The sequence below is a fragment of the Meriones unguiculatus genome, chromosome 1 (assembly GCF_030254825.1).
Source record: "Meriones unguiculatus strain TT.TT164.6M chromosome 1, Bangor_MerUng_6.1, whole genome shotgun sequence".
Classification (NCBI taxonomy): domain Eukaryota; kingdom Metazoa; phylum Chordata; class Mammalia; order Rodentia; family Muridae; genus Meriones; species Meriones unguiculatus.
Genome location: NC_083349.1, coordinates 170,396,124 through 170,408,439, shown reverse-complemented (window position 1 = coordinate 170,408,439; position 12,316 = coordinate 170,396,124). Strand labels below are relative to the sequence as shown.

Here is a 12,316-nt window from a genome sequence, read left to right as displayed (position 1 = left end):
GTACCTCTATTTTAAATGGAAAGAATAAATTACTCATCTAGGATGTCATTAATTCTTATATGCCTCTTAGGTACAGTTCTTTTCTATAACATGTACTGTAAGATTCAAATTTTTCTACTCTGTTTTTTTGCTTTGTTTTTCCAGAAGCATAACCCTGGCTGTCTGATGTTCCCTCTGTTCATCAAAATGGACTTGCTTGATATCAACTAAGGCACAGAAGACCCAAGCAAAGCACATTTTAATTTAATATGGAACATATGACGGATTCTTTTCAAATCTCTTATGAATAAAAAAAAATACTTCTTAAAGTCCAAAGTCAACCTCTCTGAAAAGAAAAGCACACATTTATCCAGTAGCCTATGGAACAACCCAATTTTCTTCTTGCTCCTTGGCAAGTAACTAAACTGCCATGCTTCTTAGTTTTTGCCCAGTAGCCTGGTATCTCTGCCGCTTGCTTTCCTAGATCTGACATCACAAGGGTCTGTTCAAAGCTCTACAGTTAGACAACTATGTGGGGCTCATTAAAGATGTATAAAACATGTAGAGGAAGGGTACTTCCTGCAACAACAAAAAAAAAAAGGGTGAGTGCCTTGTTGTCATTTCAATCTCGTGCTCATGTTTATTGTGTATATTCTGTGGGTGCTCATTAAACAAAAGAAATATTTATGATGAGTAGCTAAATGGAAATGTCAGGACATCTGACAAACTCCTATGGTTCTGTCATTTCTTTGCATGTAACGCTGAAAGAACAACTTAGCCTCCCTACAATACTTGCCTTATCCACTAAATATCATCAACTCAAAGGATTAATGTGATCTCTGATGGGTAAAGTCATATGCCAAGCTGTAACACATTGCCCAATTATGAGGCAGTATTTAGGCAGATTGCTAAATACGCATAGCAGACCTCAGCATCCCCTACAAAGTAAACACCTAAGTAGTTAAAAAAAAAAAAACTGTGGTGATAGCATACATATAATTTTAGAGTTGGGGTTTGAATGTAAGTAGTGCTTAGGGCCTTTGTGACAAAGTTTGACATTACGCTTCTTTATCTATGAAATGGGAATAAATGTTTCTCTATTACAGAGTAGGATAGAACAGTGAGAGTCCTTGGCACAAAGCTAGTATCTAAAACCTAACACACACACACACACACACACACACACACACTCACTCAAACAAACCGCACCACTAACAGCAAAATAAAGATGGGAAGGAATTAGATATGCCCTCTGATAAAGAGCTCAATGGCAGTCTTTCTTGTTTTCCTCCCAAATCGATACATTGAACTTAGGCCCTTGTTTCCCAAAGAAAGGGTAACTAACTGTGACAGATCTTTCTCAAAATGTAGAAATAACATCAATAAAAATGAGATCACAGATAACAAGCGTGCGTAGGCGACTCCACAGCCGCAGAGGCAGCCTCTGAGAAGCGAGAGGGTCGGTGTTTACCACACCCAGTGCACAGTTAGAGCTTCCTGGATGGCTGGGAAGCCAAAGCAGGTGGCATCTTGTCTACCCCCAACTCCACCAAGCAGGCCATGCCCACAGCAGGGTCAGCTGGTTGCTGCCCAGGAACCATCTGTAAACAGTCCTACAAGCAGGCATGGGCCCTTCCCTCTGTGCAAACAGGCAGTGAGGACCTTGACTCACTGGGCTTGTCAGGAAGAGGAGCTGAGGTAGTTCACAGCAGAGTACATTCCTGCTACAGGAGGGGACTGTTTCTCAACAGAACAGAACAACAAGAAGGGGCAGCTTCCATGAAATAAGTCATTACTCAGACCTCATGGTCAGCTGTGAGGATACATCTGGGTTGGTTGCTGTACCTATCAGACTCCTAACCTCTTCTTCCTCCAATTCAGACCCCTCCCTGGAGCTGCCTTCAGCTGGCCCTGTGGCCAAAGCTTACTCGGAAAGGAAATTGTATATTGGAAGACCAAGAGGAAGATAGAACTCTTGGCCCCACATTATCCTGGGGCAACATACTCAGAAATGACCACAGGCAGCTTCGAGCCCAGGGGTTAAGAGTGGATCTCTCAGTTAACTTGTGGTACTCGTGATAGCTCTGTGCAATTCCTACAGCAATTCCTAATGCCCTTCTGTGAATTGTCCTTTACAGAGGTACCCAAAATTCCCCAGTGACTGAATCAGCTTAGGGATTTGTGTACCTCTTAAATAGCAGTCTACGTTCCTCACCAGCCTTTACTGTTGCCAAAGTCACAAGGCATCAATGTTAAGAAAAACCTTGGGTTATCTTCTCTAGTTAACTTATCTAACTAATTAAGAAAGTGAGATTGGGAATACAGAATAAATAAATTTAATTTTCCCAAAGTCATACAAGTAGGTACATGGACATAGCTAGATCCCTCCTGCCTCCTGACTGTCACTGTCTATCTCTGTTTCTGTCTGTCTGTCTCTCTCTCCATCCCTCCCCTTCTTCTCTCTGGTGGTGAGCCTACAAAGGGAACTTTATATTTCATACATAATACTTAACTCTACTCTGTTCATTGGTCCCCTCACCAGTAGTGATCATTCTCCATTGAATTCTGTGCAATAGTAATATCTGGATATGGAAGACAACCTACACACAATGTAAAGAACTTTAAAACTTAGGCAAAAATATCAAGGAAAATAAGAATCAGTTAAAAAATCAGTTGCATAGAAGTTTTTTCACTGTAAACACTCTGTAATGAATTTTCAAAAATATAATTTAAAATCAGACCTATCATACATTATTTTGACCATGAATGATGACAATGAATTATTTTGGAAAAACATGAGTTTCTCTCTTCTTCCCTCTCTCTCTCTCTATCTCTCTCTCACCCAAATCATTAATTTAAGAACAAGTACAAGGCTTGGCACATAGTGGGAGCCCTTAAAAACTTTTTAAATAATTCACCTGCAAACACAAATGCCTGACTAAGTTATTTTCCATTCTTACCTTAAAAAATATGTACCTGATTGATTCTGTGTGTTCTTTGAGGTTTAACGCCTATTCTGATAAACTGATACAGAGGTTTTAGCAACTAACAGTATGAGTGGGAGGGAAAGTAATGCAAGAAGAAGAAAAAAAGAGCTCAGCCCTCTCAGAAGCCTACTCAGTAACATTGTTCTGTCTTTGAAACCACCATATGTTTTTTAACTGTTGAAGTTTTATTGTTTTAAATTATGTATATGTGAAGGAGTGTGCATGGAGTGTGCATGTAGTTGTCCACAGAGCCCAGAGGTGTTTGGCACCCTGAAAATGGAGGTACAGACAGCTATGAGCCATCAGATACCTGGAACTCAGGTCCTCTGCAAGAGCAGTATAGGCTCTAAGCACTGACCATCTCTCTAGCCCCATCTCCCTATTATGAAAGGCAAAGATATTCCTGAGATTCTCTATGTCTCTTAGATTCTGGCATCAAACATCTCTCTTCAGTCTCTACAATCAATACTTTTTCCTTCCAGTTTTCCTTTCATTCTAAATTTGCAGCATTCTCACCTTGTTGTTTATTAAAAAATGAGTCCTCCCCTGTTGTGATGGCTCCTTCAAATGCCTCCAAGAAGCCCATGGCCTCCAGAAAGCTAGACCATAAAGGCATCCTATCCAAGAACTACTGAAAAAGAATACTCATTAGGCATAGAAAATACAGGAAGCCCTGAACCCATGCCTATCCTCTTATCTGGAACATGGGAAAAACAGTATCTGAATTATGCTGACCAACCACAGATGAATGAGGAGTCTAACATGTTCAGAAACGGCGTCACAAAGACCAAGAACAGGCCCAAGACTGTCCACCAGGCCATCTGAGACAAGAAATCCTGGGCCAGCATAATACATGGTCCAGAGGGAGATATTTTTTAAAGTCTATGAAATCCACTTAAATTCCTTTTGTTCTTTTATTGGTTCTTTTGTACTCTTTCTGTCCTTCCTTCTTCCTCACTTTATAGCTAAAAGGGATGTTACAGTTGAACCCACCATTCTCCCCTCCTCCTGAACAGATGAGGGCTTGTGTAGTAGTTTTGTTTTTATCCACTTTAATGACACGAAAAGAAAACCCACTTTTTTTTTCTTTTGCCTTTTTCTTTTAATCACAATATTAAAAATCTCATCCTGGATATACCATAAAACAAAACAAAGTTCTAATTATCTTCACTAATGTAATGATACTTCCTGTCCCCCAACTCAAAAGTTCATTTTTCTCACTCATACACATACTCCCTCCTTCCCACACATGCAAAAAGTTTACAGTTCCACTGTAGAACTCTACAAAACACACTTAATGGTTTATCACAGCTACCCCTAGCTACCAAGGAGTTCCAAGCACTCAGTGTGAGGTAGTGTTTTGGGTGTGGGTGCTAAGAAACGCTATGCTTTGCATCAAAAACAAATTTAAAAGGATCATTCCCCATAGTGGAGGGAAAACACTAAACTCTTAATCTAGTCTTATTTGCTTAAATGAGCACTTGACAGAGAATATTCTAGAGAATATCCTGTTCTAAACTCAGTGCCTAAGTTTTCTCCTCAGAGGGTTCTCCTTTAAGTTTTATCATTCTGGTGTGATTATTACTAAAACATACACCTTTGAAAGTGTCCTGTTTGGATGGTAAGTTATATGACCTTCCCGTCTATACTGCTCCAGGATCTCAAATCCAACTGCCTAAAGATCCCCAGTGCTGCCTAACTGGGTCTAATAACATTGTGTGGGCCAATATTTTACACAATATTTTACAATTTCTATTTTGTTCCATAAACAGAACAGAAATCTCTGAAAAGAGGCACTGTGGAATAGTACATGAACAGAAATACACACACACACACACACACACACACACACACACACGCACCTGGGTTATCAAGTCGCAGGCTTAGCACAAGCAGAAGCAACAGGGAAGAACCTAACATCAAGATGATCAAGGTGGTAAAAATATTTCAGGCTTGAACTGCAGTCTTTCGACTGTATTATGGGACTCTACACTTGAAATCAGGTCTACTACAACCCTATACCACAGACCAATTCCTTCCTGCATAAGGATCACAGTCAGATGTAAGAAAACCCAGAGAGACACAGGCTTCAGAAATGCAGTCAAGTTGAAACAGTTCATTGATGCAATTTGGGAAACATATACTGGAATTTTGTAAGACGTTATCTTCAACTCACCTAAAGAGGAAAAAAGGTAGCTACAGAATATCATGAGTAAAAATGACAGATTTGGGAACAGCTCTGACCTTTCTAACCCTGAATTAAGCAGAGTCTAAGAGCTACAAGCAGATGGCAGATCTAAAATTCTGCAAGGAGGCAAATGCTACCTGAGATTCCAACTGAGCAGAGGAAAGGAACCAATGCACCATGGTGGAGCTAATAAATAAAGCAGGGAATCTCTCTGTTCATGGGAAAGCTCTTTATGATGGCTGCATGGCCCAAGGATGCTAAGTATTTAGAGAAACATGCCCCATGATACAACACAATGGTAAAGGAATCAATGCCTTGACCATGGATTTAAAAAAAAAAAAAAAAAAAGCAGAGTCTGTTTCTCAATGAGCCATGTGCTGATGGGACCATCCCACCTTCCCCTATAGCCACTCTGTAGGCCTTGACATAGTGACTGGAATTTTAAAAAAATACATTTTAGGAGGAAACATAGAAGTTATTTGTTGTGTATAGCACAAATGAAGTTATCCTGGCCTCTTGACAAAGCAGAAAATTAAACTTCAACTGCCTTCAGTTTGCTAGTCAACATCTTTCATCATCCAGGCCTAAAACTATGGTTTCACAGCAGCACCAGTACCAGAGGAGATATAATGGGTAGAAGCTAGAGGCACAGGGACTTGATGGTCCCACCAGAGACTAAGCCTAGAACACCTGAAAGTCACCGAAACACAAGAATACTGGTTCTCCTTCAACCCCCTGAGGTTAGAGTGACTGAGATCTTTAAGCTTCTTCTAAAGGGTACACATCTGGATGGCTACACCTGGTGACACCCTTTCAACAAGCCATCCAGGGTGCTCAGATGACGATTCAGCTCAGAGAAGTCTTGCCCCTGTACTCCCTGAACCTCCAAAGCACCAGCCAACACGACCTTCTTATACAGACTCTGGTTTAATTTCCAGAGCGGCTAACAGCTCCTACTTCAGATACCCAACACCTGCCGCATCTCACCAGTGTCTACGTTTCTAAAGCGTAGACTTAGAAAAGTATGTATGTCCATGGCTATCACTTTCTTCATCTGAAAAAAAAAGCAATAAATAATATTTCCCCCAGAGTGAGTATGAATCGAGTATCCTCCAGTATGTGAACATTGCAAACATACAAAGTACATTCAATAATCATTTTGGAAACTCCCTACAACAGTTAGATAATAAGAACCTACCATCCACAAGCTCCTGGAATGCCATCACAGCTACGGTTTTCATTCTGTCTATAATTACGTTGTCACATTTGCCAATGGAATTATCCACTGTACTCGAAACAGGGATATTCTTTCCTGGAAAATCCTGGCCACCACTAACCAACTCTTGCTTTTGCAGAAACTGTGGTGGGGCCCACACCAAGCTGGGCTTAGGGAAATTGACCATGGCTACTTTGTCTCCTAGAGAGAGAAGATGTTCCTACAGGGTGGTCTGGCCTCTTTAAGAGGGGGGAAAAATGTTACATGAACAAAAAAAAAAAAATGCAGCAACACAAACCAACAAAAAATGCCAGGAATGCAAGCTCTGCCAACCAAGTAAATAAATAAAATGTGAGATACTTCATAATAACTGGACAAGAGGCATTTCTCAACCCAGTAAAGAAGGGAAAAACTCTACTTTTCCTTTGACTCTGCAAATGTCCCCATTGTCCTTGGACTTTGTAGATTTCCTGCTCTGAGGCATCAATGACAGGCTCTATCAGCCTCTAGACCTTGCAGAATGACAATCAGGCTTCCAGATACCCTGCAAATGAACTGCTCACCATATTTGCTCTCTGCAGCGAAGAATAAAGCCCACTGGTGCAAGATTTCAGACCAGGAGATCTTTTTTCTCTATTGTTCTTTCCTTCCCAAGTGATAGTTCTGAAGGACATATATAAACCAGCCACGAGATTCCCTACCAAACCTTCCATGGTCCTCTGAAAGTCCTACACTGCTCAAGCTTTCTGTTGACTTGCTTTTCCTTTAACTGATCAATAGACTCCATTACCAGTCCGGCACCGCATTAAGATGTTACACATATTCGGGTTTCATCCTCATCCACACATTCATTATCACACTCATTTCACACATGCAGGAGCTGGAGCACAGGGCAGGAGATTAAGTAGCCTGCCCAAAGTCACACAGCCACTAACTAGGGATTCACACCCAGACAAGCTGGTTGCACAGTCCCTGTCTAAACCACTGGACTATTTAGTCACTAACACTAAGAAGGGATCTAGAAACACAGTGAACAAGTGATGCTAGCAGTCTGGCATCTCTCCCCTTCTTTATTGTCTGCAGGGACATGAAGACCATACAGACTGAGAAAGGACATTTCTTCCCACCTCCAAGGACAATAATGGTCCCCAAGCCTGGCGATGTAATCCCAGCACTTGGGGCAGCATAGGCAGGTGGATCTCTGTGAGTTTAGGACAGGACAGCCAAGGCTACACAGAGAACCCCTGTCTCAAAAAAAAGAAAGAGGGAGGGGTTAAGGGGAAGGTACCCAAGGAATGAACATCCTCTAACCCTCTATCAAAGTAAGATGGAAGTTAGGGCTGAACCTTTTAGTCTTGTAAATGGGCAAATAGCCAGGATGAATACTCCTGTCCTTCTATGGCCACTGTCTTCACCTCACCATAAAGATGGAGTGGGGGCAGGGAGAAAAACGAAATGGCATTTGCTCCCACACCTTGTCATCATAGCCTCAGCTCCTACTCAGAAGCCTCCACACCAGGAAGGAACCAGAAACAAATCAAGGCTGTATTTGGTTAAAAATCTACATAAGCCCTGAGAGAAGTATACAATGAAATAGCGTGCCCCACTTTACACTTACAAGGGAAACTGAATGCCAGGGTTATTTTAAAGTGTATATTAATTCGATACTTGCTGTAGTCAAAATGTCAGACCTCAAAATTAAGCCAAAATGAATAAAGGTTCTTGGTCAAGTCCTAACCAAAAAGAGGTTGACAAATATTCCAGGTCTTCAGTCTCCAATTTTGGACCCTCAGACTTCCCACTGCATCTCTTTGATTCTAGGAATCTGGGAGGAGGCAGAAAGGAAGTTCTAGTTTAATCTCTGAGGCACCATCATACCCCACGCTAGCTGTCTCCATACAAGAAACTAAGCAATACAGAGAAAAACCATAATGATAAACACTAAGGCCCAAGTCATGGATACAAATCCATACTGTGAGAAGTCAAACTTTGATACAGTTGTCCTATATAGTCTGACAGGCCAAATAAAGCTCTACTTAATATTCTTCCACTAGTGAAAGCTCACAGTCCTGGCCAGGGCTTCCTCCATCTTTGCACGTGAAAATTTATGTCTCCATTGACCTTTCCTTGCTGCGCTTCCAAAGGTAACTGGCGCTATTACACACTGTTATGTATACTGACCAGTTAGAAACAAGGATTTATCTTCCTTCAGCCACTGGCTCTGTGGAGAATTTTGCCTAAGTGGCTTAACTTTTCTGTGCCTCTAGTTCCCCATCTGTGGTATAGGCATAATATTTACATAAATGCAACTACAGTCCTGAAAAATGCTTTAAAAATAGTTACAATAATCAACAAACCATTGTCCTTCATTTTCTATAAGAAAGTACCAGGAAAAAAAAAATCTCATCATAGTAAGTGGCAGGAGAGTACTGATTTCTTGGACCAAAGGAAAGTTTGTTGCTTTATTGCTCTGAAGGTCAGTGGGTAGGAAACTTTTTATTTTTGAGAAAGGATTTTGCTATATTGCTCCAATTAGTCTTAAATAGTGTGTAGCTCAGGTTCACTTCCAACTTGCATTCCTTGAACACCTTTTTTGACCAAAAAAAGCCAATGTGAAGGTACTTCATATAATGAATGCTGACCATCTAGCTCTATTTTACTGGTGGGACAGCTCAATAAAGTTACTTGCCCACAATTTATTTTTATCAATAACTGAAGTAACAGAAATAAATGCTTTAAAATCACAAATATTTAATACTAAATTAACAATCACATGCTTCAGCTATTTGTTACGATCTAAAACATGTGCAGCCAGGGGCTCTCACTCACTGCCAGCACGAAGGAGCCACTGTAGGTATGTCAACTGACATAATACACATGATGTTTCCCAGACACTCAGATCTGTCTCTTCCCCATAAACACACACAGCACATGTAAACAAGCCATTCTTAGGGAAAGGGTCTATTAGTGAGTTTATATCTTCTCTGTGAACTATACCTTCACTTCTGCTATATATGGTTTCAATCAATTGGAACCCAGAGAACTTCTGGCTCCCATGAACACCCAAAGAATAACCTTCACAGCATCTCTTCTACCTGTGCCTGAGAAGTCTCCACAGCTCTAGGAGAGACCTCAGCTCAGCATGGCTCTGACTGTCATCACACTGTGACAAGTAAGGTTTCCGTACAGAGCAATCCAGTGTTGGATGACAGGAGAGTCTCAGGAAGGGATGGGACCCAAATGTCTTTATCAACATTTTTGCAGCACATCAGAATGTCACAACCTCATCTTGGCTTGCTTTGAAAGTTTAACGAAAGGGTTAAGTATGCAATTCATTACAGCAGAGGCAAAGGCAGGGGACAGCAAGTAAACTTATGGATAATCAGACCCAATAGAGGTGTGTGTTGTGACAGCCGATTATTTTCCAAAATGCATCAGATTCTCTCTGTACCCTTCTATATCCTTTCACCTCCAACGTCACTTTTCTTTGAGGTCAGCTGCCAGCTCCCTATCCTAAGAAAAGGCACATTCCCTCTCAAGCTGTGCTCGCTTCAGGAATCCTGAAGGGTTGACTCCATCTGTTGAGCACTAAAATCTCCTTCCAAGACAAAATTCGGTGTCTTTACTATCCCTCTCTTCTTTAAATCCTTTAAGCCTGCTAAACGAAACCATGAACCAAATACACTTAAACCACATCTGGTGGCGGGATGCTTTCCCTCTTCTAGGACCTTTGGTACCAGAGGACAAAACATGGCAGAACAGAAAGCCAGTAAAGTTAGTAAGCTACATGAACGGGAAGGAATCAGACTTTCCCAAAGTTAAAACAGCTCAATTTCATTTCTCCTCCCACTACCTCCTCCTCAACCTAGAAAAGAGGAGTGAGACTCAAAGGGACTTATGACAGGGGCGCTTGGGATGCAAGAGTGTTGGAAACGCGCTTGAAGGCCAGGCAGATCGCCAGACACCCTTTCAGCACTCGGTAGGACCCTCCCATCAAGCTCTAACACTAGGGAGACACAGCTGGTGTGTGTGAAGGGGTGAGCTGAGAGGCAACGTCAGACCCCCTTGCTAACGTTAAGGAATACTACCAGGTTCTCGCTTATGTGGGAAAACTGAAACACCAGAATTAGGGCGCTGGAAATTCTATAAGCTTTTCCCCATTAGTCTCAAAAACTCAGATGTGAAAATAAATGCAAACACCCCACCCCCCGGAAAAAGAAAAAAAAAAAAACAAGGGTCCTACTGGACCCTGCATCCCAGGCTCCTGAGGAAGCAGCGCAGCCCAGAGGGGAAGTGGAGGGGACACGGAGCTGGGGTGGGGGCCTCACTGTCGCCACTCACCCGGGGAAGGAAAAAGCTCCAGATCCACTTTTTCTGTCTTGATGATGGTGAGAGTTGGCTTGAGATCGACGGCCGCCTTCATGGTGCCGGGAGTTGAGGGGACCGGCGGGATGAGAGCAAGTTTGCTGTTAACTGTTGTTTTGCTTTTTAATGGGGATTTTGAACCCGGGGGAAGGGGACAGAGCGAAGCCGACTTTCCCCCCTAAAATCTCCAATTCCCGCTGACTGCCCCGCGGGAAGGTGCGCGCCCAGCCAGTCCGCCCGAAGTTGGCACTTGGCGGAGCACAGAGCGCGCTCGGGTCCCAGCCTCGCCCGCGCCTCGCCCGCTCGCTCCTGGGTCCGGGCGCTCGCTCCGCTGGCCGGCGCTGGCGCTTTGCAGCTCGCCTCCGCTTTAGGGCGTTCCTCAGCGAGCCCAGGCCCAGGGTCCCAGCGCCTGCCCTGCCCACTCGGCGGGACGGCGGGGGCGGGGCGTCGGGGCGGGGCCCGGGGCCCGCGGCCAATCACCGCCCGCCTCCCGAAAGCGAAAGGAAGGGCGGGCGCTCCGGGGCCAGGCAGCGCTTCCCGGGCTACTCCGCGGGCAGGGCGAGGGCCTCTGCCCACCGCCGGTGAGGACCGCTGGCGAGCTGGTCGCTGGCGTGCAGGGGCTGCTGCCACAGTCTGGGGGAAGTCCGTCTGATTCTGCACGCATTCTTGAGGGCTTGCTCACCCGCTGTGGCCCGCTCCAGTAGCGGCATAGTTTTCCAAGTGCGTGTACATCATTCATTCACAGAGCTTGACACACAGGACGTGAGGCGTGGGTCTGCAGCGAGGGGCGCGTGCGGGGGATTCCACAGCGGGTGTCCAGGGAGGGCGCCAGCCGAGACGTGACTCAGAATCCCATTCGTGAAATGGTCAACATCAAGGGCAGCGTTGGTGAACAGGAACCTGAATCAGCTTCACTAGCTCAGAACCAAGCCTATGGGAGACCGACCCCCAATACCCAACACCCACCCACCCCCCAAAAAATTAAAGCTCCAAAGCTCCTGGAGTCCAGAACCTGTAACTGAGTCCCTAATTATTCTGTTTCTCTAATGACCCGACGCTTTGGCCTTCAGACACTGCTCTATTTAAAAAAAAAAAAAAAAAAAAAAAAAAATTAAATCCAACATCCTTTCATATATCATCACATCCACCAGCACTCTGGTACGAATCTCTGGGTTCATCACTAATCCACAGAATCGCAGTGCATGTCCCAATATGGCAAATAACAAGATAACAAGCGAGGATGATCCACAATTTGCCACTGATAATGAGCTATTATACATCGAGCTAGTTGGTATGAATTAACATATCATCCAGGACATGGTAGCACATGTGTAACTAAAGCAAGGCACTGACATCTACCTTTGATTAAAAGACAACATCAGTCTTCCCGAGCTACCTCAGGGAAAGCTATTCTTAGTACCGTTTCCTGGTTTCTAAGCATAATGTTGAACCACTTGCCTGCAACCGAAACGTGCTGCAGCAAACTTTTTTGCACCTGCTGACTTTGAGGCATGGAGTTTTTCCTCCCTTTGAGAGTCAGCAGCTTACAGGATTCCCAAAGTAAATGGGGTTGGGGGCAGC

At 43.6% G+C, this 12,316-nt stretch overlaps 1 protein-coding gene across 3 annotated transcripts in view; it reads right to left on the bottom strand.

Moving 5' to 3' along the window:
- Ets1 (ETS proto-oncogene 1, transcription factor) overlaps positions 1-12,316 on the bottom strand; it is a 123,476-nt gene that overhangs the window by 51,483 nt on the left and 59,677 nt on the right. Inside the window, exon 1 of one of the 3 annotated variants that reach the window (XM_021651583.2) lies at positions 10,712-11,120. The exons of the other annotated variants lie outside the window; for them this stretch is intronic. Coding sequence (XP_021507258.1) covers positions 10,712-10,793 — 82 coding nt within the window. The 5' untranslated portion in view covers positions 10,794-11,120. Of the gene's footprint in view, positions 1-10,711; positions 11,121-12,316 lie in introns of those variants that run through there. 3 annotated transcript variants of the gene reach the window in all.